At 40.1% G+C, this 25,540-nt stretch overlaps 1 protein-coding gene across 3 annotated transcripts in view; it reads left to right on the top strand.

Moving 5' to 3' along the window:
- SASH1 (SAM and SH3 domain containing 1) overlaps nt 1–25,540 on the top strand; it is a 248,113-nt gene that overhangs the window by 102,025 nt on the left and 120,548 nt on the right. For all 3 annotated transcript variants that reach the window (XM_054021817.1, XM_054021818.1, XM_054021816.1), the window contains exon 2: nt 9,025–9,153. In XM_054021817.1, coding sequence (XP_053877792.1) covers nt 9,025–9,153 — 129 coding nt within the window. The remainder of the gene's footprint in view (nt 1–9,024; nt 9,154–25,540) is intronic.

The following is a 25,540-nucleotide window of genomic DNA, read 5'->3' as shown; positions in this document are numbered from 1 at the left end:
TTGAATGTGAAGCATTTCAGAAGAGGAACTCCCTTTTCTTTCTACTATTTCCACATACTCTTATTTTAACAGGAGGGCTGGTATGTCTCTCTTTCCAGTTACTGTCCTATTCCTTGTCTCTTGGCTCAGGCATGGGCTGTGGCCCCACCAGGAGTGGTTATGAAGATGACCGCTTTTTGAGCAAAAGAACGAGCAGCAGTGTTCAGCAGATTTTTCTGTCCTACTCTACTGTGGGCTTGATGCAGAATGCACACGTGTCTTGCTAAGCACTGCAAAGTGCTCACTTAGCATTAAGACTAGCATAATTCTCACCTTTATTAGACTAGGGAGAACTCTTGCATGGCTGTTTGAAATCCGTGCTTAAATATACACTGGAATGAACCTCACACAGAAGCAAGTGACAAGTACACATACACATGGTAACCAATACATCCGTCCTGACATGCAGAAGATTACCTGAAGTGGGCAGGTGTGTGTTAAGGTTGCCACCTTTCTAATTGCTGGTAACTGGTCTCCCTAGGCCCCTCCCTTCTCCGCCTCTTCCCCCAAGTCTCCGCCCCGGTTGCTCACTCCTCTCACCCACCCTGTCCCTTGCTGGACTGTCTCCACCTCCCTCCCCAACTAGCTGGGCTCCCTCTGCTCTGGGGCTGGCACGGGGGCTGCTGCAGTCTGAAAAGGATGCTGCCTGCAGGTAAGAGGCGGCCCCATTGAGCAGGGGCTGGCATAAGTTAATGACTCCCCACCCCACAGTAAGCAGGCTTTTTGGCAGGAGCGGTGGAAGGTCCCTAAAAGTGTGTGTGGAGTGGAAGGGGGGCTGCCAGTGCCTGAACTGTGGCCCTCATAGAATCATAGAATATCAGAGTTGGAAGGGACCTCAAGAGGTCATCTAGTCCAACCCCCTGCTCAAAGCAGGACCAATTCCCAGCTAAATCATCCCAGCCAGGGCTTTGTCAAGCCGGGCCTTAAAAACCTCCAAGGAAGGAGACTCCACCACCTCCCTAGGTAACGCATTCCAGTGTTTCACCGTCTTCCTAGTGAAATAGTTTTTCCTGATATCCAACCTGGACCTCCCCCACTGCAACTTGAGACCATTGCTCCTTGTTCTGTCATCTGCCACCACTGAGAACAGCCGAGCTCCATCCTCTTTGGAACCCCCCTTCAGGTAGTTGAAGGCTGCTATCAAATCCCCCCTCATTCTTCTCTTCTGGAGACTAAACAATCCCAGTTCCCTCAGCCTCTCCTCATAAGTCATGTGCTCCAGACCCCTAATCATTTTTGTTGCCCTCCGCTGGACTCTTTCCAATTTTTCCACTCCTTCCTCCCTAGGCTCTGCTAACAGGCCACCTCTTCCCTCCCAATACCCTTCCCCCTCCGCCCCATTGCTTGCCCTTACAGTTGGTAAAAGTGGTTTAAAAGTAGGGGGGCCATGGCCCTTGGCTTCTGGTGTCCAGTCAGTACTGGACACTGCCAGGTCCCCTTTTCAACCAGACTTTCCCATTAAAAACAGGGCACCTGGCAACCCTATGTGCTGGACACAGAAGCCAAAAACCAGACTGTCCAGGTAAAAGCTGGACCGGTGGCAACCTGCGTATGTGTGTGTAAGTAGAGACACATCTATAAAAATCCCTCATACTAAGCACAACAATAGCAGAATGTAGACTTAAATTACCACTTTTCCCCTCTGACCCTGATTCTGCAAGATCATTATGCAGGTGGAATTTATCCCCTACTAGGGTTCCATTGAATTCAAGGGTCCTTCTGCTTAGATCCCTCTTCAGGATTGGGCTATAACAGGGGTCGGCAACGTTTGGCACGTGGCTCGCCAGGGTAAGCACCCTAGTGGGCCGGGCCAGTTTATTTACCTGCTGACGCGGCAGGTTCGGCCGATTGCGGCCCCCACTGGCCGTGGTTCGCCGTCCCGGGCCAATGGGGGCAGCGGGAAGCCGCAGCCAGCACATCCCTCGGCCCGCGCTGCTTCCCGCCACCCCCATTGGACCGGGACGGCGAACCGCGGTGAGTGGGGGCCGCGATCGGCCGAACCTGCCGCGTCAGCAGGTAAATAAACTGGCCCGGCCCGCTAGGGTGCTTACCCCGGTGAGCCGCGTGCCGAACGTTGCCGACCTCTGGGCTATAACTTTATTGGTCCTAGTTGTGTAACATGTATTCATTATATTCTTTCTGTGACTGTTGCTTCTCCCCCATCATCTGAGGTATCTCACAAAACATTGCTCTTTATGCTGCTAAAAATCAAGTACAAAGGAAGCTGCAAGCATATTAAACCAACTGATGTTCAGTGACTGATTAATCTTAATTTTATAATAAGTGTCAAATCATTACAATATCCCATTGTAGTCACTCCATCAGCATGAAACCTGGCAGATACTGTTTGGTATTCACATGCATATCAGCAAATTCACTGGGAATTCCATGGAAGTGTATCACTGAAGTTGTGTGTTGCCAAAAACTGTTATGCATGTGCATCAAAGGATGGAAATATTGGTACACACTGGATAACCATAGAATGGAAATATTGGACAACTGCTGTTTTCAAGAAATATTTTTATTAATTGAATGTTCATTTTAGTTTCTGCCCCTTAAGACTATTGGATTATTTACTCTTTTGCATAACAACCAGTGATGGTCTCAGGTAGAATTTGTTTATGAAGTATATTTTATAACCTTTTTACCTGAGAATTGAGCAAAGTATTTTGGGGAAAAATATCAATCAATCTGTTGTCATGCTTCTTATGAATTTCATCCCTTGGGAAGAATATGTGGCAGTAGGATTATATAGCTGGAACACGGCAGTTTGCATGACAATAGCAAAATTGGTGCTAATCATTTTTTGTGGTAGAGATTTGGTTATCTATCAAGTTTGGAACATAAAAGCTGGAGTTTATTGGGTGCATGGTTCTGTTTTGTTATTAAAATGCTAGTAGTGGTAATTTAGCTCAAGAGATTTAAGGAAGTACATTTCAGTGGGCTACTGGAGAATTTATATATTTTAAACAATGTTGTTTTGAAAGCTCTATCTCTTTGTTGTAATCACCTGTAGTATTTTAAATGTAGGACCTACATATTTCAAGTATAGAATGTATTTGTAATAAGATGAAGGTCGTTTGCAATATATAGTAAATGTAAAGTATATGTGCTTTTTTTTTCAATATTACCTATCTCCATGCTATTTGGTACCCACTAAATAAATGAAAGTGGCTTTTCAGAAATGAGTTAGGCAGTTAGTAGTCCTGTAGATCAGGTCCAAAATATAAGTTTGTGTAGAAGGAAAAGAGGGCTACACAAATTAATATGAAAAATGCTTTCAAGATTTGTTTATTTCTATGACTTTTTTTTAAATTTTAAGCATTCCACTGAGATGTTGGAAACTGAAACCGACAGCCTAGTGCAAGTAGTGAAAGTCAGAAAATGAAAACAACTGTGATCAAAGATAAAACTGACCAGAGTAGATTCACTATCCTAGCTGAATAAAATAAAAAGGATAAACAGCATGCTTGCTTTAACAAAAAATTCATTTTGGTTTTAAATATCCTTTAAATGTAGTGATTTATAATCATGCTGTTAACAGTAGGAGTTTTAAAAAATCTTGGCTTGGACAATTTCCTTGGCTTTTTCATCTGGAAAATGGTGACTAGAAGTCACCTATCTCACAGGCTGAGTGGTGAGTCTTTATTTTAATATTTATAAAGCACTTTGGAAGGAAGACAATACAAATGCAAAGAATATAATTATTATTATATGGAATAGTTAAGTTGGAAAAGTTAGTGGGTATAATGTAGTGAGTAGCCAAGCAACGTAGAGGAGCTCAAACAGGTTATCTTCTGGTTAGTACTACTTATGATTTAGTGATGCCTAAAATGGATACTATCAATAGTAACAATGATTTTGAAAAAGGCATTTTCTCTCTCCATTTTCATCATGATTTTTAATAGCACTTAAAAGATCAAGGTGTGCAGTAGAGCTAATAGTATGTATTTAACTTACATCCATGGAAGAAAACTTGAACCAACATAAAACAAATGTATAATCCTTTGCAGAATTTTGACAATATTTGTGTAACCTGTAACATGAGTGGAAGCTGCTGAGTGTGAAATGTTTGCTGTCTTTGGCCTGTATTGATTTATACAGCTGTGTTTCTTCTTATACAATAGAGAAACTCTCCAGCTGCCCTCACCCAAAAATCATAAAATAAATACTCCAGTGTTGGATAAAAATGATTTGATGAACATCTTCCTTCCCAAGTTCCTGGAAACTCTAGAATTTAAGTGCATGAATTTGGAGGGTATAATCTATCTGAATTTGAGATTACATGAGCAGAGCTCTAGCCCCATGTCTGGCCATGGTGTCCTATGCTACTGAAAAAGTCCGCAACCTCCAGATCTGTTAAGTCAATGGGAGTTGTTCTAATGCTATAATGTTCTAACACCTTTCCCAGGCTCTGTAATCTACCAGTGCTTCTCTTCTAAGAGCCTGCTTTGTTTCCTCCATCCACTTCCAACTTCATACTGTCTTTCATACAGGGCTTGTCTTCTTCATTGCAGAGTTAACTCGCATTATACCTCCTATGTTGTTCAAACCCAAGTTCTGTCCACACACACAAACCTGAATTCGAACGCAGTGTTGCTTTTAACTCAAATTAGCTGGCACATCTGGAGTATGTGCTAAATCAGAGCTTTGGCCTAACTCATCCATTGCTAATGCAGTCACTCTGTATAGTAATCCAGTCACTCTGTGCAGCTTGAGTGTCATTTCTCAGAATGGCTGCTCTCACCCTTGGTAGGCTAACTTGGGAGGAGTTAACTCAAGGATAGGTGAGTTAACTCTTCAGTGAAGACATAGCCACAGACCTCCAAGCTTGAAACCAACTTTATTAATATAAGACAACCTGCCCTGCTTCCTTTAAAAAAGCTTCTACTGTCCTTCTGTTCCAGGAAGTGTATAATGAACACTTGTGATTCTTTGTTTGACATGCTACGCCTGTTGTACAGGACCACTAGTGTATATTGATGCTATCTAAATAAAAATCTTGTGCTGGTAATACTGCATGAACTTCTCCTGGGAAGTTGTATAGGTGGAGTTCTAGAGTAAGTCTGTTCCATATTGCTTGTCTAATTGTAATTTAGTTTGCGTTAAAGCCATATTCCTTTTTATAGCTAAGCAAAATTTCAAGTATTAAATTTGGATTTAGAATACATTTGACAATTTCAGATTCGCTGATTTAAAAAAAATCACTTCTCTACTTTGTGTCTGTTAAATACACATTTTGGATAGATCTAAGATTCAGATTAGAGAAAAACATGATAGTGTAAATTTTAGTTTTACAAAGTAATTCTCCCTCCTTGCTCATCTGCGATAATTGTTTTCAACTTGCCCCTCAACTCTTAGGTACTCCAAGCACACCAGGAAATGAATAGAAACCAGTTGTACAAGGCAAGAAACTCCAGGCTAGAGTTTACCTGTAACACTCGGAGCTGATAAATGTGTTAATCCTTCCACAGAAAAAATCAGCTTTCAAATTGCCCTTTCCCCATTTGAAACTAGCGCAAACTATCAGCAAGAATGCAACATGCATGTGACAATTAAACAGGCAAATCTGTTTTGCCTGTGGTTTTGTTAGGTTTTCATTTACTCCCCTGCAGTGTGGAACTAGCAACCATAATTGCATGCCTGAACCTACAAAGGGTGGCTCTTTGTGTTTGTGTGCCCGGGATCACACTAGTAGAATCAATCAGGGATCTGACGATGCTGAAAGGAATATCTGGTTACACAAGCACGTGTATTGAGCTTACAGCACAGGTGGAGGCTAGAGTTTTCTCATACAACTTGTTCCAAAGTGATTGACTGTATGAAACAAATGGAAGAAAAACCTTCCAATGCTTGCCTGTGCAGTCTAACTGCTAGCCAGTCAGCATGGCTGCTGCTCCAGAAGAGGATGGGTATGGCTGGCATCCTCTCATGCCTACCTCATTTTAATCACAAAGTTACCTATATTCCATACAAATGTGGTGTCCCCTTACTTCTGTTGTTGAAAATTATTCACCAGAAATAAAGCATCATGAAACTAAGGTTATAGAAAGTTACTGATGCTAAGGGAATGAATCTCTCAGCATTTAAGTTTTTCTGCATGAATAATTTTTATCTTTTTATCACAGAAAGTCCCATTTTTGGGCCTTGGCAGGTTGAGGAGTATGGTGGATGGGAGTTATACAGAGTTATTCCAAGTGCTGATATGACTGCTTCAACAAGTGGCATAAAGGAGATTTTGTTGGATTACAAAACTTTCAGGGAAACTGTTCGGAGTTTAGCATGTGGAAAAGTACTAGTGTAAGTAGATCCTGTGTTTTAGAATCCTAGGTATGATATTTTTTTTACTTGGAGTGAAGTTAGACTGTGTTCATTGACCACCTGGATAATCTGATCTCAAAATATAAGGTCCTGCCTTTTCTTCCTGGGCAAGAAGATGGACTGGACAGCTAAATAGGTCTTCAAATTTCTGTGGTTATAGCAAGATGTGGCTCATGAATGTAGGCCTTCTTGCTTTCTCTGTTATTTAAATATCCGCATTGCTACTTTTTTATATATAATTATTTTAAGATTGTTTCTTGATTCGTTTTTTTATCCAAACATTCAAGAAACAAAAGTTTTTAAAATATATAAAAGTCACAGTACAAATATTTAAGAACTATGTAGACATTTTTACCTAAATAATAAACATTTTAGAAGAAGTATGGAAAGTGCAATGGAGACACTTTAATAGAACTGAGACAGCAAAATTACATTGAGATAATAAAAACAGATTTACAGTCAATCAGTTCAGAACATGAAAAGTATTCTCTTCTGCTCCTCCTACATGCACAAAGAACATGCACAAAATACAAAATCATATGTTCCATTTGTAAGGATCTGTGCAATAATACACGTTACTATAGTACAAAAACAGAAATAAAATTACACCTATCCTAGCTTATAAACCAATGCATGTAGCATACTGTATTTGTTCTATGTCAGTTTTATGTTCATTGCTACAAAACAACTGCTTGGTTTCCCTCCCATTTACATTCATGATACAAACATGTTTGAAATGGGTTCTATATTTCATTTCAACAATGCAGTCTAGTTCCAAACCTCTACATTGTGTGTTTTTAAAGGCATATATTAATATTCTATATTGGCTTTAATGGGCAAATAACTAACCTATTGGAACCTTGCTAACCCGTCCCGTTGGAATGACAGTTGTCATTGGCATAGCAATCTTGGCCAGTGGATAGGGCATTTAGGAATCAAGAGACCTATATTCTGTTTCTACTTCTGATACTGGCTTCTCTTTGTGACTTTGAGCAAAGTTAGGCACCCAGATCAGCATCTCTGAATATTGGGCTGGTATTAGTTGCTTAAATATCGATTAGGGCACCTGATTTAATTGCAAATTTTGCCCTTCACAACTTGGAATAATACTCTTACTTTGGTAAAGAAATTTTAGATCCACTTTCTGTAAAACAATTTATATTAATGTTAGGTGTATGTATTAATATTATTGACTCTAGATTTTCAACCTGAATTCTTATGCTCATCAATTAAGACACCAGAAAATTCTCTGTACTCTTAACAAATTCACCTCCCACACAATATTAGACCCTGTATTTTAGTATCACATAAAACATAGTTCTTCCTTCTGTTTTTTCCCATGAGAGGAACTTTGCTGTTTTTTTCCAGTCTTTCATATTTTCCAAATATGTTTTTCATACCATAAAGAAAAGCAATTATCATTTTTATAATAAACTGATGCTTTGTGGCTATGAAAAACTCCAATCTCTGATAATTTAGAATTTTAATTTCATCTCACCCTAGAGATGCAGTATTGATGAAATTGTGTCAAAGCGAGGCAGCAGGACTCCTCTCTGAAATCTCTTGTGGATTAACACTAGATTGGTATTTCCAGTTTTATTGATTTTCATAGCAGAAGTTAAAAAATGTTTTAAGGAGAATGGGTCGTGTTGGCTGTGCTCTTTGTCCCTTTCTCATACATAAATTCTGATACAGTGGTCAACTAATAGTGTCCTCATGGGTGGCAGAAACTTGATGGTTCTACTGGGACAATTTGCAGTCCTGCTCATTGTGCTCGTAAGTGAAGAGTATGATGTTAGAAGAAGTGTTTACTGTTGTCAGAGACAACAGAGCCACTCCCCACAAATAATGGTATATGCAGTGAAGGAAATGTTCTCAATTGGGACAGCTGGGTTGGGCAGAAGGCTGGTGGTGGGATGAGTGGCTGGGTGCCTAGGACACCCGGTGAGCTTGGATGTGTGTTGGAGTGCCTGGTGCAGCAAGGAATAGACTGGGGGTAGTTTCTTGGGCCTCATTATTTCCCTGCCATATGTTGCTGTCTTCTGTATGTACCTAGACACTTGCATGGCCCCCTCCTCACAGTACGTGAGCACCTGCTCCCTGTGCTCATCAGCTGCTCTTCTGGTTGCCACCCTGCAGGGGGAGCAGGAGTGGCCTTCAGAGAAGAGGAACTGTAAGGAAATCCCTGCTGGATATAGGATATTCCATGAAAGGGGGCTTCAGGCATGAATGTGATGCCAGAGGTATGCCCCTTAGCTGCCATGATGTCAGCTTTCGTCAGTTCTACATCAGTAATATAATAGAAAACACTCACTCTAAACAGGAGCGCCACCAGCTTTTCTGCCGCCCTAGGCAGCAGAAGGTCCCGCCCTGAAATGCCGCCTCCCCACAGAGGCGGCGGAAGGTCCCGCCGCCAAAATACCGCCGCGGTCGCCGCCCCCCAAATTGTAGTGCCCTAGGCGACTGCCTAGGTCACCTAATGGGTTGCGCCGGCCCTGACTCTAAAGAAGCAAGCCACAGCCCTGGGCAATGACAATTTCAGTAAATTTTACATTAATAAGATGGCCTGATAATTCCATTTCATGTGTAATCACCATGGTTACTTTTAAAATCTGAGGTTTTTTAACTTTGATTAAGCTTTTGTTTTAATCCTCTTCTCCCTAGGACGGGTCACTGGGTAACATTGATGACCTGGCACAGCAGTACGCAGATTACTATAACACCTGTTTTACTGATGTGTGTGAGAGGATGGAGGAGCTGCGCAAACGGAGGGTTTCTCAAGACCTTGATATGGTAAGTGGAGTAGCTACATCTTTCCATCTCAGGCCTTTCTTGCATACACTACGGATGGAATACTCAGCATTCCAGCTCAGGGAAATAGGGCTGAGAACGCACATGTGTGCCCACAGAATAACACTTCCAAGCTGATGGTCCTAATTATTTTTGTGGGAAATACTGAGGTTGGTCTATTGATATGATTCATTAGGTTGCAGATTGCATTAGCTTATTGTATCTTTTTGCTTACACAAAGTTCCTTACAGAAGTTGACTGAGATGGAAGAAAATGCTGCTTTAATATGAGAGAAATTAGTTAATTCTTTGCTCAAGGATGTTTCCAATATGGTTATTAGGAAATACACCTTTGTTCCTAAACCTCATATTATATAATTTTAAAACGTAGCTCCTCACAACTGTAAAATGTTGTCTTTTATTCAGGTCTCCCAAACTAAAGCAGTCTGTACACAGATACTGATCGTGCATTAGGATACACTAGCGTCCCAGAGAAGTTAGTCTGCCTCCTCCGAAGCATATAGTTCCACAGTAGCTGAAACGGATGTAGGCATGGACCATAGTTGTCAGTTATTTTTTTTTTTTTTTTTCTTTTTGGTAAAGAAAATCTTTTTCTCAAAAGAGCCCGTTCTAAAATCTTAAGTGAGATTCTTTCATTGTTTGGCAATTGCTAATTGTTTCCTCTTTTCTTTTGTTTACACTATTTAGCCTGATTGCTGAACAAATATCTATGTAGAATGTACACTAAATATTATTACTTACAATACTTTTTTCATTATAATTTTTTTTTATTGGTTTTCAGAGTATCAGTAAGAATCCTTGTAATATATAGAAACATGTTCAGGTCTTAAAATTTCACAGAATATTGGGATTACTTCAGTAATATTTCTTAAACTTGGACCTTGGCTTTTTTAATTTTGTCATGATGATAATGTTTGAGTACTAAATGTAGGAACCAATAAACCAAAGTAGTTAGCAAAGACACAGAGCTTACATACCATGAACAGTGAAGTCAATCACTGTTGGTTCATAAGAGCTGTGACATGTTTTAGTACATATCAAAGACATAGGAGTATATGCTGTCACATTAATACTTTACACCTCTCTAGTGCCATCTACCCAGAGATCTCAAAGGGCCTTTCAGACAAAACAACTATGAGGTGGAGCATCCCTAGTTTATACAGGTAAACTGAGGCACAGATGACTTTCCTATTGATTCACAAGCCTGTGGCAAAGCCAAGAATAGACTCGGGTCACTTGACTCTCACTCCTGTACTTTCACTGCAAGCACTCCTCCTCCTTCATTCACCCCTTCAGATACGTCCAATATTGTGAAAGGTCTAACATGCAGAGGAGCTTGTGAGCCTCCTGAATTTGGTTTGTAGACTTTTGGATTCATGTATTTACTGTCTTAATATCACAGAGAAGCAGAATACTCCCATCTTTCCCTTACTCGCCCCCCCCCCCCCCCACACACACCTGATCCATAGCATAGACAGCCAAGTGACTCTGGGAGCAATTAGAGACTTTCTATTGCTGCAGCAGTTGTGGTTTATGAGATGGACCACATGGCTGCTTTCTTTCTTTGAGTCCAGCAGCCCTGCCACATAAAAAACTCTCATTGACTTCAGTGGGAGTTGTGCAAATGGAAGAGCTTCAGAATCAGGCCGTAAGAAAATAATCTCCTGTGCTCAATTGAAGTTAGTTAATCCTTCTTGATTTATTTTTTTAAATGGAAACAATATTTCATTTTTAGCAGGATTACCATGGTGTAACAAATTAAACACTGTGAAGAAAAAGCTTTCATGCTATAGTTTTGAATGTTTAAGATTTGCATGCAACTCTATTGCAGGGGGCTCCGTATGGAACATTCCACAGTGTGCGGACAGCTGAGCCTTCTGCATGAATAAGTGACTGGAACAGTTTAGTGGTTCAATCTAATCCCGAGATACCGTGCTGTCTTCCAAACTGCATACAGTGACTATTCCAGATAAGCTTTGGCAGTTATAAAATCTCCTTCCTGGCGCTCAGGAATTTTGGAAGACAGCTTCTGTGCTGGGTAACGAAGCATGTGTTACAACTGGAGAGAACTCCCTTCCATTTAGACAGATGGGCCTAATTTGGCTCTCTTCGTACCAGAGCTCCAGAAAGCAGTCTGGGGAAAGCCATACGAGCTTAATTAGCTCACATCAAAGATGCAGAACTTCGTGGTGGGTTAAAAAGATATGAACTAATGCAAGTCAGATCTGTGAGTGATTTCACCGGCTACTGCTTTCAAAGGGAAGTTAGTCTGAAAAGTGGCTGTGTGAAAATGGCATCTTGGGGTATATTTTTCAGTGGCTTCTGCATCAAATGTGCTCAGTTTATAAATCAAAAAGATAATTTTTTTTGAACTGCCAGCTCTACGAGCTAGGTAGAGAGAGCCTTGTGGTTGAAAATCAAATTAATGTTGTTACATCCATTCTCAGTACAATGATAAAGTTTTTGGGACATCAGCTAGCCATTCTGTTGATAATGCACTCTTCCACAGCTATATCCCAGCAGTGCTGACAGCAGCAAAAATTTTGTTATTGCAAACTTTACTTGGAAGGTACATGAGGAGCAGGTAGTGGACCTGTCGTCAGTAATACATTGTTGATTTAATAGATTAATATTACTATCTACAACTCTGCTTTAACTGGGAGTTGATTTAAATTGAAGAGCAGATGATAGTGGCTTGAGGAGCACCCTCAATAGGATGAATATTGTCCCATTCATTTTTGTCTGAGATTTTAACCTTAGCTTGCTGTTGAATTTTCTTTTAGGGCTGTTTTAGCCTGCCTCTGTACTACAAAAGGTATTATTATTAAGTAGGGGGTTGCACATGTCATAACCTGTGTAGGCCAAGCTTAATGTAAGTTGTTGTTAATGTATGTTCCAGAAGCACCCAAAGGCTCCTATCAGGACTGGGACCTCACTGTGCTGGGTGTTTTGTAAATGCAGATAATCTGTCGCAGTGATCTTGCATCTAAAAGACAAAGGGTGAGGATGGAGATCTAACATACAGGTAAATGAAAATGGCAGTGATTGGCACAGTTTTGTTAGTTATATATAGATCTTAGTGACTTGTTCAGATATATGGAGATATACCTATCTCATAGAACTAGAAGGGACCCTGAAAGGTCATCAAGTCCAGCCCCCTGCCTTCACTAGCAAGGACCAAGTACTGATTTTGCCCCTTATCCCTAAGTGCCCCCCTCAAGGATTGAACTCACAACCCTGAGTTTAGAAGGCCAATGCTCAAACCACTGAGCTATACCTCCTCCCAATGATGAAAGTCATTGTCCTTTGAAGTCCAGTCAGTGAAGGGAAGAAATCCAAAAGGATGGACTCTTTACTGGTGCTACCCTATATACTGAGAGTTTTAATTTTCTGGGGAGAAAGTTTTGATATCTTAGTTCTAAATTTTGCTCTGTAATCAGCTCTACAACCATGCCTATCAGACCATGTCCATTTTGGTCTGGATGTCCTGCTCCAGGTTGAAACAAAAAGCACTCAGCAAAATTGTTCTGGAGAACAGGATATCTTGCATCAATGGAGCAGGGGCTGCAGATGGATGGAAAGCAGTGTTCTATAAACAAGGATTATGGTTCCAAACTGTAATGTTATTAAGGCATTTTAGTTGGTCCCTAAACACAATAACTGTATTTTTCATTTGGATTTTTGCCTTTGTTTTTATAATGGTGAATATGCTGGGTTTGGGGGCATTAGTGTTCGTGAACAGCAAGGGAGTTACCCACATTTGCAAACATTTGGCCTGTTCCTGCACACCATGTGTTTTCTTGGCTGGGGAAAACTGCAGTCAGAATACATAGTGGCTTTTCAAGCCTAAAAGGGATGGATCACTGTTAATATGCAACTGGACATCTGTTAAAATGAAGTTATGGCCAGAAAAGTGACTCTGTGAAAGTGGCACCTTTTTACTGCTCATATCTGCTTCCTGTGAGTCTTTTGGAGATGTATCCGCTCAGTTTCCTGACATAAACAAGTTTGTAGGGCTGTTAACAGGGCACTGCAGAAATGATATAGCTGGGAAAGAGCATACTGCATTGTGTTGTCTCATCCATCACTGACAATCACCAGCTAAGTTCTGATTCTAGGATCTCTATTGTGGCTGATGATCTGTAAGGCAAAGAAAATACAGCTTGAGATTCAGATAGATTGAGTTTGTGCTTATATCACTGGCAAATGATAAAAATGTTTGGACTTGTAAACTGCTCAAATTAAAGATGGATGTCACTGAGAAGCAATAAATAAGGAACACAGATATGCCACTTTCGTTGTTCCTTTTTAATAATATCTTATAAATGTTTTCATATGGAAAGAAGAGACCATCCAGTATCTTTTAATATATACATTGTAAATCCACCCTCCTAATCCCATATGTTCTTAAAGTGTGAGTATTTATACATACATACACAACACACACACACACACGTGTACCGGTATGTATAATGTTAGAAAATACAAATGAACACCAAACAAAACCAAAACCTTTTCTCACCACCAGCACACTTTTTAGGGTATGTAATCTTTGTATGCCACTGTAACTATGTGCATAGTTCTGAAAGGTGCTGGGCAACCAATTATTTGTTCACAAATTCTGTGTGCAGCAAGGAAAAGTGGGGGAAGATGGCACAAATAGGACAATTCATTAGCCTTTCACCTCTGGAGAGATGGATTTAGGTCACATGGGAAATGAGATCATCAACTCTCTAGTGAATCTGTAAAAAGCAACAGAGGGTCCTGTGGCACTTTAAGACTAACAGAAGTATTGTGAGCATAAGCTTTCGTGGGTAAGAACCTCACTTCTTCAGATGTTTGGCCATATCACAGAACTACCATACCGGTTGTTGATGAGGTTAATTGAGCTAGTCTTTGCACAAGAGAGACCCAGATTATAATAGCCATGTATGTTGTAGATCACAATAGACGTTTGTTGAGGGAACTGTGTGTGTTAAAGTGCCTACCTGCATTATTCCCAGTTCTGTTTCTTTCTGCTGTTCACTTATACACTGCTACCCCGATATAACGCGACCTGATATAACACGAATTCGGATATAACGCGGTAAAGCAGTGCTCGGGGGGGGGGGGGCTGCGCACTCCGGCGGATGAAAGCAAGTTCGATATAACGCAGTTTCACCTATAACGCGGTAAGATTTTTTTTTTTTGGCTCCCACAGACAGCTTTATATCGAGGAAGAGGTGTATTAAATTCAGTGTCTCCTAAAGTTGATGGTTGTTTCCTACCACAAAACTGGTCATCTCTGCTCTACAAATTCAGTATTATCTTCATGTGGTTTTTGTCTTTTGCTTTGGTTAGTACTGTTGGGATGCCTCTGTCTCACTGGAACAGGATTCACTGTTTTGTTTTGTCTTGTTGCCTGCACTGGGCTCCACAAAATATAAACAACATTTGGATTTGTTTAAAAAAATGTAGAGAACAGAAGACTAACTCTGTACAGAACACACATTTAAAACCTTCATAATTGTGGAGAGTTTACAAGCCTCATTAGTCAGACAGACAGAGACACACACACACACACACACACATACACACACACACGCGAAGCAGAAGTAGTGGAACACCTGAACTTCTAAAGACTTTCTCTTCTCTGTAGTAGTTAAAAATGGTTTGTGCCTGTATATGATGGATATAATGTGGATTTAATATATTGGCAACCTCGGGCACACAACTTCTTAGGCTTTATCTACACTAGTAAATTCATGAGCATTTTTCTTCACCAGTAGGAGGAACAATGGAAGCTGTAGTAGAGACAGGGAGCCAAGCATTTTTAGCATTGTCATCTGACTGCTGCTGGGCCCTGATTCAACATTAAGCATTTGCCTGTCTTTAAGCATGGGAATAAAGCAAGCCTTGTATTTAAGTACCATGCTGAATCAGAACCTAAGATAAAAGGGTGGTAAAAACACCTGCACTTTCTCCATTTCTACCTCTGCTGGAGCTCAGCTAATGTGGGGTGGGGAAACCTGATAAATTCTACCTCAGAATCCTATTAAACCCCCTTAAGCAAAACATGTCTATTTTACAGGCAAAATGAGATGGCTGTACAGGCTGGAAAGTTGGCAGATGTGGAGTAATGGTTATTTTGGGGACCCTAACTGCACATTTCCATACATTTATATTTGTGTGTGTGTGTGTGTGTGTGTGCGCGCGTGTGTGTTTTTAAGTGTAATCTCAGTTTGGCATTTGCAGGCTTTCTAGTGTTTGCATTTTTTTTGACAACCCCACATTTTCAAAAGGGATGGTTTTCTTTAGTGACTGGTAGATACTTACAGTCTTAACTCCACTTTACTCAAGTCTCTTCACCCCCTGGTTTTGTTTAATATGTGGTATAAAATAGGTAGCTCACATTTATCAGATATTATTTAGTAATTATGGTAATAGAATCCCTCCAGATATGTAGGCCTGTTTGTCTTCTAGTTTCAGTCTTATAGCACCATCTGTAGTGATTTTCTTGTTTTTTTTTTAATTCAGGAGGACTTTTACTTTGCACCAAAATGAATTGAATTTGTTCTCACTGTGCTATTTGGTCCTAGAAAAGCTGCGTATCTGCTGGCACTGGCAAACTGGATTTTTATTAACTCTGTGATCTAATCTAATCAGAACCTGAGGACTTGATAGGAAAAAAAACTTTGGTTGAGTGACTTCAATTCCTTCTGTGGTTTTTTCCTCTCTCAATGTAGAAGATAACTCCCCCACCCCCTCCCCCCAAAAGGAAGCAATCATGTTACCCAATGTGAAAATGGTAGGTAAATTTTATTACGGGATAAAGCCACTTTTGTAAAAACAAAAAACAACAGCAAAATAAATACAAAATAAACAAGCAGACGGGAAGAGCTCTTTAAAATAACCATCCAAACCTAAAACAAACACACTTTTTGTGATATGCAGCTGTGTTTATTTCTCATTTGCATATGATTAGAAGAATTCCAAAATGCCAATCCGATTGACACTAATCTGAGAAAGATAGCAAGTGTAAGCAGGCGCCACAGAGAGAGGGAGAGAGAGAGCTTCCAGAATGCTGTGGAGTTATTCATCAGCATCTCGGAACACTGTGCAATGTACCAATGTTTTTCAGACAACTACCACTTGTGAGTAGGTGGTCCCAGCTGCAGGAAAAGATGGGTTAGTACTGATGACTTGCTAGATACAGTGGTTGTATTTATAAAGTGGCTACATGGAGGAGTAGGGTCTAATAAAATGGCAGCCAGTATTTACTTAAAATTTACATTTAATGGTTCAGTGTCTGAAATTTCTTAGTGGTTTTTATTCAGTTTGGGCCAAAGTCTGATATCCTAGTTGAATAGAGTGCTGCTAGACTAGAGGAAGAGTATCAGAATCTGGTCTATGAAGGAGGTGCTAAAACAAAGAATGGAATCTCCTAGGAAAATGTAATCCCTCACCAGCACATCCATGCTGTTCCCTTCCTTTGTAACAATGTGGGTTTTTTTGTTTGTTTGTTTGTTTGTTTTTTTTAAGTTAACTACAACTCTGCAAGCAGACTCCATGTTTCATCCCAGGAATTGTTGCTCAAACACTTCAGTCAGTGTATCCACATATGCTGAATCTGACCTACAATAGAGATTCAAAAAGTCAGCCCAGCCCTGCACTTGCTTCTGTTTTTCCTAAGCTTTTGAATAAATGAGCAGAGCCTCTGATCCTTGAGGAATAATAAAGATGATGTTTGAGATAAATGTCCAGGACTCAATCCGGTATTCAAAATCTGTATCTGTAGCACCAGTATCAGCCTTGTGGGTCACCCAAGAAACGTATGGATCCTAATCGAGAGTGTGTTCTGAAGCAAATTAGAACCACATTGTGAATAGTTGTGAACATCTGGATATGTTCTGGAGTGTTCTCCCCCTCCCTCCTCCAGGAGATTTGTCCCCCCAATAAAGCTGCACAGAGGGAGAAAGACTTCCATCTGTGAACTCAAGGGGATTGGTTTCTTTTTTGCCTCTGTCCCTTCTCTTCTTTGAGATATAGGTTCTGATGTTGCACAGTTACACTTCTTTGATCTCTTGATCTTTGATCTTTTATCAGCATTGTCTAAATCCTCTATTTTTGGCAAAGTCGCCTGAAGTGCACACAGAAAGTTCCATATCAAACAAGGTAGTTTGTGATTTGAGGGAGATAGAAGTTAGTTTGGAGAGATTGATCAGTAACCAGAGTCGTCATGCAATCACTGAGTTCCCCAAGATAATAAAATGAATGAATATCAGCTAAGACCCCTGCTCCCCTATTATTTATACTATAATAGGTTTTGCATCTTACATAAGGAATGTGAGATTACTATGGCCGGTAGTTACCTACCTCTTAATTTCTGGTTATTAAAGTAAATTGGGTTATGGAAGTAATGACATTATATATTATATACATATATGTCAATATGAACTGGCAATACTTTGCAAAAGGATTGAATTTCATTATTTTAGCAAAAGGATTAATTGATAGAACTTCCGGTATTGCTGGTCATGACAGACAAAATGGATGGGGATTAGAAACTAATTTAGAATAAATTCTTTCCTAATGGTAAATCTCGCAGCAGCAACACTTGGAATGTGAGAGACCCCCATTAAAAACGCTTAATAATAATCACTTTAAACCTGTCTGCTACCTGTTGTGGCAGAATTCCTCGAAGAGATAGCAACTGTAATCAGTTGGTTTAGGTCTATATGGGGAGTTAAACCAAAGAATTCGATAAAGCAGGAACAAGAAATCAAAGAGAAGAATAATCAAATTAGAGAACCTTTGTCCAAGACAAACTAAGGTGATAAGAAAACAATAAGTGGAAGAACTTTTTTCTGAGTGATAAAACTTTGTCAGCTGTCTGTCTGTCTCTGCTTGTGTATGTGCTCATGTGTCTCCCCCCTCACCATAGTATCTGAGCTGATACAGTCCTGCTTCACAGCAGCCCTTGAGAGAAAAGCTAGCTTAAAGCTGTAGGGCATGTGAGAGCCACTGCAAAGTCATGTAAGTGAGGGGCAGAAAAGAATTTGAGTATTGGAAGTCCACCTTACTAAGTTCATATGTTTCATATTATCAACCATACCAAAATGACTGAAGGCCAAGTAATTAGAGCATTCAGTTGCTACAAGAAATCTATCAAAATATTTTTATTTAATCTTTGTACAGCATTTTCTATCTTCAAAGCACTTTACAAACATTAATTAACTTTCATCACACCCTTTAGGGCTGGTAACTTAAGTGCTGTTGTCCCTGATGTGTGTTTTAACAGATGGGTAAATTTAAGGCCTCATCTGCTCTTGAATTTCAAGTACTGGTGAAGCTGTGTCCGTGGAAATCTCCCTAGTGTAGCCACAGTTTTCAACACTGTAACACAATAGTTACACAATTTTAAATTCAGAGCAACTAGGTTACAAACAACGGAGTTAGTCTGGATTTAAACCAGTGTAACAAAGAATAGAATTTGGCTACAAGAGTTAATTATCTTATCCAAGGCCAGTGAATCAGAGCTAGGAATAGAATTTGGAGTATGACCACATTAGCGTTTCAGAATAACTATAGGGAATTACCTGCATTGACGATGGAGGTGGACTTAGAAATTTACTCTGTGAAGTTACTATGGTTCTGCGATGACAGTTGTCTGCCAGAGTTGGAGAGAAAGGACAGCTGAGCTACATTCGGTGTTTGTCAGTGGATCGGTTTGGTTATGACTTTTGAGTGGCAGGTGGTAGTGTGTACATTTAATTCTCTAGTCATTCTTGACATACAAGCCACTATAGATGGCTTGTTTGTGGTTACCCCAGTTTAATACCAAAGCTTGCTGTGTACATTCTTTAAAATAATTTTAAATGAATAAAGAGAAGAAATACCACTATCTGCATCTTCCCTTTATATTGGACCAATATCAAAGGAATCCTGGGAAGCCACTATTGTTTTAGAATGACATGGTGTAGTAATAGAATATGAATCACACTTCAGTGGTTTTGAAGACGAGAAATATTGTGCAAGTGACTTGAATTAAATACGTTTGCTTATCAGAATGTTATTCATTTGTTGCTTAAGACAAAGTATCACTACAGACTCTTTGGGTTTCTATGAGCTCACTACCATCCTCACTGAGCTCTAGTCTGTTCAAAGGGGAAGGAAAAAGAGGGGATGGGGAGAAGGACGCGTGTTTTGAGCTGTGAGGCGTGTGTGTGTTCTTGGGAGCTTCATGCTCCCATTTTGCTAGTCTGTCTTTTATAGGCTGCTGTTGGAGGGTTTGCCAGAATTCTTCAGCTGTTTTGAGTGTTCCAGCACAACAGGAGCTGAGGAATGTTGAAGGGAAAGGCCTCATCTCCTGGAAGTGTGGGAGCAGAATGAGGAATCCAAAGGCACCTGGAGTGGATTCACAGAATCCTTCGATACAGACGATAGAAAAGAGGAGGATTTCTCTTGTCCCGTGACAGATAGTTTTGTGGTCCCCGCTACAGTGCAACAGAACAGTAAAGTCACATTATGTTTTTTTAATCTGTTCTGGTGGCCATGGAAAGACTGGAATCTGGAGACTTGGCAACGTTTGCTGCATAATAATCATTCTTTTTATTGTTATAAACACCCTGAGCCAAGTTGCTCAGGGTGCTGCCCAGGAACTTAAAATACCATAAAATTAAAGAATAATCAAACAGGAAAGCAATGATATAAAGCCAATTAATGTGGCATCACTTTGATTTATTTTACTTTCTTCATATGTTCTTTTTTTAAAGGGGAAATGGGATTAGCCAAGATGGATATTTGGACCTGTCAAAAGCACCATCACCCAACAATACTCTCTTGTTCCAAGTATTCACCACACCCACCATCTACTATCTGAGCACCTGAGAGGACTCAGGGGGGAAGTCTTTTTAGTATAGCTACTTATTTATTATTTGTATTACTGTAGTGCCCAGAGGCCATAGTCAGAGATCAGGGCCTCTTTCTAGTAGGCACTTGTAACAACAGGGCACTGGCCAGGAGGTCCTGAGCCAGGCCCCTGTTAGTCCAACTCCAATGAAGAAGCATTAATTGGGGCTGGCGGAGTAGGCCACATCAAATTGCTAGAAGAGAAGCACCTGCGGGCCTCATTAGCCAGGAGGCTATATAAGGCTGGCAGGAAGGAAGGGAAGAGAAAGGAAAGGGAAGAGCCAGAGGCTGTGCATCCCTGCTGGCTGGAGAAGCTAGCTGTCCCCCAGGTTGCTGGTTTGGAGCAGACTATAAATAGAAGGTGGTGGGAGCTGACACTAAAAATAAAAGGCACTGGTGATTGCACTCAGAAGGGGTCTCTGGCTGATTTGTTGTGAGGGCAAGCAAAGGCCTCATTACAGCACTGAACAAATATATAGGAAGGGACAATCTTTGCCCCCCAAAGATCTGGCATGCTTGAATAGACAAAACAAAGGGTGAGAAAGGAAATACGGGAATGGAGAAGTGAAGGGACTTGCCCAAGGTAACAAAAAGATTAGTGGCAGAGCCAGTAATGGAACCTGCTCTCTGTCCTGTTCACTGAAACACAGCCTTTTAGGTGACTAGGTATGAATTAACTGCCTCTGTTAGAGGCAATTTTAATCCAAGATTTTGCTATCAGGCAGCTTGTAAATGAAAGGTCAACTCCTATTTCACCAAAGACAGTTTTAGTAACCTGTGAGGACCTGAAGTTCAGAAACAAGATACTTAAAGCATCCAGATCTTGAGACTAGCTTCTTAGAATGGCAAATGTTTAAATTTAGCCTTTTGTTTCTTGACTATGTATGTAACTATTGATTTAAAAGCTAGGAAGAATTCTGTGAAACTGTAAAAAGCTTCCTGAATATAAAGAGCTATTAGTAGTAGTATTATTTTTATAATATGGCCCACATTATTTTAGTCAGTAGCAGGTTACCCAGACCCCTAAGATTGGTTATCTTTTAAGTATTTATAAAACTAAAATATCTTCCTTTTTATTTTTTATTTATTTTTATTTTTTTTTGGCTACCTGAAGTATGGCTGGGAAGCAAAAACATTGTATTTGAGTGTAAGGTACCTAAAATTTAGGATTGATGGTAAACTCCCAGGAGATATGCATTGTGCCAATAGTTTGTGTGTGGGGGAGGAGTAAGGCACATACAAGTTCAATAGGAAACAACTTTCACATTTATGTCCCTCCTACATGGAGTAGGAAGAACATGGTAGCACCTCGTACAATTCTTACCAAATGGTGAGAATGAAGTTTGCCTTTCCTGACTAGTATAGACATGGTCTAAATTCTTCTACTTCTGCCATCTTTGATCCTTCAGGAAAGCCTGAAGGCAAAATTGTTAAATATTGACCTATTCTCTACCTTTATTGACAGTAAAAGCAACATGGCTAGGGGAGGACATTTCAATCCGCTCTCCGGATAAGTTAGTTCACGATGGATTGTCTGTTTCTCTCTAGCTCCCCAGATAAATGGCTCATTTAAGGCAGATTTGCTGAAATTTGGTGTCATATTGCTGACACTGAAGTGTAGTTTATGATTATCTTTGCTCTTATATATACCTCTAAACTCTTTCTGGATGTTTCAAAGAGCGATCCTTTTAGTTAGTGTCAGCTGTTGGAGAGCCCTGTTTTTAAGATATAAACTGTATGAAAGATTGTTACAATTTTTTAAACTCTATACACATAACTGCATATGTGTATGGATACAAAAAGCTGCGTTTAACCGGCTAGCATTTGTCCATGGAAGATCCTTCATCTATAGATATTTTTACACCCACTTTACTTTTTTCATTGTAATATCACAGTCCTTTTTCACCCTCTAGTGGACTTCAGGATAAGAATATAGTATTTTCTCTGAGATCACAGCAGTTTGCAAAGACCTGAAGCCTAGTAATTAATTTACTTAAGAAATCGGACTTAAATCTTTATACATACAACAGCAGGACTTCTTTGTTTTCCCTCACTAATGATACGATCTTTGTCACCTGAGGGATGCCATGAAAGTTATCAGCTTCATTTTCTGGGGGGTTGGAGGGAAGGGCAATCCAGCAACTAAAACTTAAAAGCTTGATGGTATAGTCCATGTCATTAATTTTCCAAATGAACATGTATTCTATAGCGGCCATGCTTTAGGCGATATTGGAAGCCTGTAGCATTTTAACCATGAAAATGCAAACCCAACAGCGCACACAAACTTGTATTATTCACACACACAAAAGCCACTTAATGGAATGACATAGGACAAGTCCCAACTTCTCACCTTTTTAACCTGAGGGAAATGGCACCTTTAACTTAACAGCTAGCAGCAATACCAGAGGAAGCAGGGAAAGCAGACAGTCTTTCAGCCACCTGGAGTTGCAGTCCTCTGAACATTGTTATGGAAAATGGAATTGGTGTGTGTTTGGAGGAGGAGGGGGCTCTGAAGGACAATAACGCTGCTCTGTGTGCCAGGCAATAAAAGAATGCACCTTTAATAAAACTGATCTGCTAGAAGCAAAGAATATATTGACTACCAAAGCCTGTTGAGTTTTCAGTGGAGTCTGACATCTGTAACAAATGTGTGGCACTAGACACATTACCAGTCTTGTTGAGAGCATTAATCTAATTTTCTGGCTTCAGTTACTCACCATGGGTCAGGATTAACACCCCATCACTCCAGTGACTATGCCTAAGGCCATGATCTAGTCACAGGTATTTTTAGTAAAAGTCATGGACAGGTCACAGGCAATAAACACGGCCTGTGACCTGTTACTAAAAATACCTGTGACTAATTCTTGGGAGGTGGTGTGGGGAGGCCGTGCTGGGAGGGGTGTAGGGGGGAAAGGTGTTGCCCGGGGCCAGTGGCACCAGCTGCCGGGGGCCAGGGGACTACGGCTGCTCTGGACCACTGCCGGGGGCCACCCAAGCAGTGGCTGGTGTGGCTGTCCCCAGGGCCACCTGAGCAGCTGGAAAGTCATGGGATCTGTGACTTCCGCAACTTCCGTGACAGACATGGAGCCCTAACTGTGCCTATTGATACAACTACAAATATAATAGCCATACTGCAACACTTCCTAAGTGATTAGCCCAATTAGTTTTGACGGTACTATTTGCATAAGGATAGCTCATATAAGTAATGGTTGCAAGGTCAGGGCCTCTAGACTGGTTAATCACCCTGCCAACATGTTATCTGGGATTCTAAAGCTGTTTGGATAAGGATGGAGAATCCTTCTGAACAATGTTTCTCACAGAGTAGATGTTTCTTCAAATATACACAGTTCAGTATTTTCTACACCCCTTCTTTGGGATCCAAGGGTTTTGAATGCCTTAAACAGGATTAGTTATATTGATTGTGATTCTAATTGGGTTTATTGAAGTTGGGAGCTAAAAAGAAGGTGCAAGGAACAACATGGTCCGTATAAGTGTGTCAGCAGTTTTCACTGATAGATTACTTGATCATCTAAGTAGAAAGAGAACTTTGGATTGACTTTATACCCCTGGGTCTGAGGTACCAGGTCTTGCCTTGTTCCCAGCCATAACCTGGTCTCAATAGAGTTCCTTCATATGATGCAGAGCATACCTGCTGCTGCATTAAGTTCTCCCATAGCAGATTCTGCAGCCTTTCGCTTACACGGACATGTGATATCACGTCCCAGGAGACACCATAGCCCCACTCAGCCATACATCTGGGCAGCACTACTTATGTGCTTGCCTTTGTATCTCAAGCCCCACACTAACTATTTGTGAGAGGTTGAGATTGTTTCCGTAGCTGCTTTCTTGTTCTTTGCTGTCTTACTCCATTTTTCAGTACTATTGCAATACGATATGGTTAGAAGCCCATCAGGAATTGGGGGTGGGGTGTTCCTTCCTTAACTATATGTTATAATCACAGGTCCCTCCTTTTCCCCTCCCCACCTCAGATTTACAAAAGACATTGGACATTGATCTTATTTTTCTTTATTTATATTTCCCTAGTAGTGTAGGTGAAGTGACATGTTTATTTTTCTAGATCGTCTCATCTGAAACTTAGCCTCTGCACACATAATGAATAATGACACTGGCTTCCGGGCCTTTCTTCCTTGATAATGGAACTAAACAGTGTCTCCTTCTACTTTTTCCTTTTTTGATGTAGCAACAGAGATCAAGTACATAAATAGCACAGTTGGCAGAAATAAGGCAAGATACATATACATATAACATTGAAAACTGAGCAGTTATATTACATGCTTCCTTAGTCTTTAAAATAGTTGCAGATAAATAATTCTCTAAAAGGCTTTTTAAATATCACATTCTATTATGATGTTATGGTATGAGACCAGTCTTTGTAATATTGACCACAAACACATGTGCAGAGAATCCCTGACATTTACATATGCCCTTGTGGAGAGATGAGGCAGAATTTACTCACCTCAGCACTGAGGTTGCACCTAGTTTAAATGATTTATTCAAAATAAATTATAAACCATGGATTGATTCAGTGAAGACTTACCACTTGAAAACCTTTTCCATCTTCTTTATTAAATATGGTTACCATTCTTAAAATAAAGGCTTTGTTTTATTCATAATGCCATTTGTAGTCACTGCTTATCGATTTCTGCTGCAGTCCCTTCCATGAGTTTAGTCAGATGAGTTACCGTATGTCATCTTGAACATTATTGCTTGCCTATGGTGTTGTAAGGAAACAGGAGGTCAACCTAACTTGCAACATTACTGCCAGTCATCTTATTTTGAATGTAGTAGAGGACTTAAAATAGATTTTTGTCTAAATTTTACAAAACCTCTTAACATGAATGTTTTCTGTATTTTTTTTAATTTCCATGTAAAGCTTTTGCTTATTTCCCTATAATGTTTATAGTGCAAATATTTCTGCATGTTGCTAATGCATGATGAACTTGAAATGAAACGGGTTCGGAAAAAAAATGTGACCAGTCAATTTTCATTTCCTCTAATCCTACATTCTTCACTCCCACTGAAATTATAAATGCTGAAAAGTAGAAAACTTTAAGAAATCAAATCTGCCATAATTTAAGATAACTCAAAACAGATCAAGGAGCTGCGTTCTTCTACACGGTTATTGCTTCGGAAACAGAATCTTGAATTTGGCGGGTGAAAACCCCATTTTTTTTCTCCTTGAAAACATATTTGTCATTTTTTAGTCAATACTTTAAGTTCTGATTCTATCACTTTGCTCATATTGAGTAGTACCTTACTCCATGATGTGTGCCACTGAAATCTGCCTTCTCTCTTTTTTCCCTGAAAGTGCCGTTCTTCATCAAAAAAGCGTTTGTTCCATGCAGCAAAGAAGGGATCTGCCCCTTATCTGTTTTCAAGTGGTATTTTGAAGACTATAAAACAAATGAGTACACAGAGATTTGCTCTTCTCCTTCGTGTAGCAAAGAATATAGAGAAAT

This window comes from Malaclemys terrapin, chromosome 3 (assembly GCF_027887155.1).
Source record: "Malaclemys terrapin pileata isolate rMalTer1 chromosome 3, rMalTer1.hap1, whole genome shotgun sequence".
NCBI classification, from domain to species: domain Eukaryota; kingdom Metazoa; phylum Chordata; order Testudines; family Emydidae; genus Malaclemys; species Malaclemys terrapin.
This window is presented reverse-complemented; position numbering and strand designations above follow the sequence as displayed.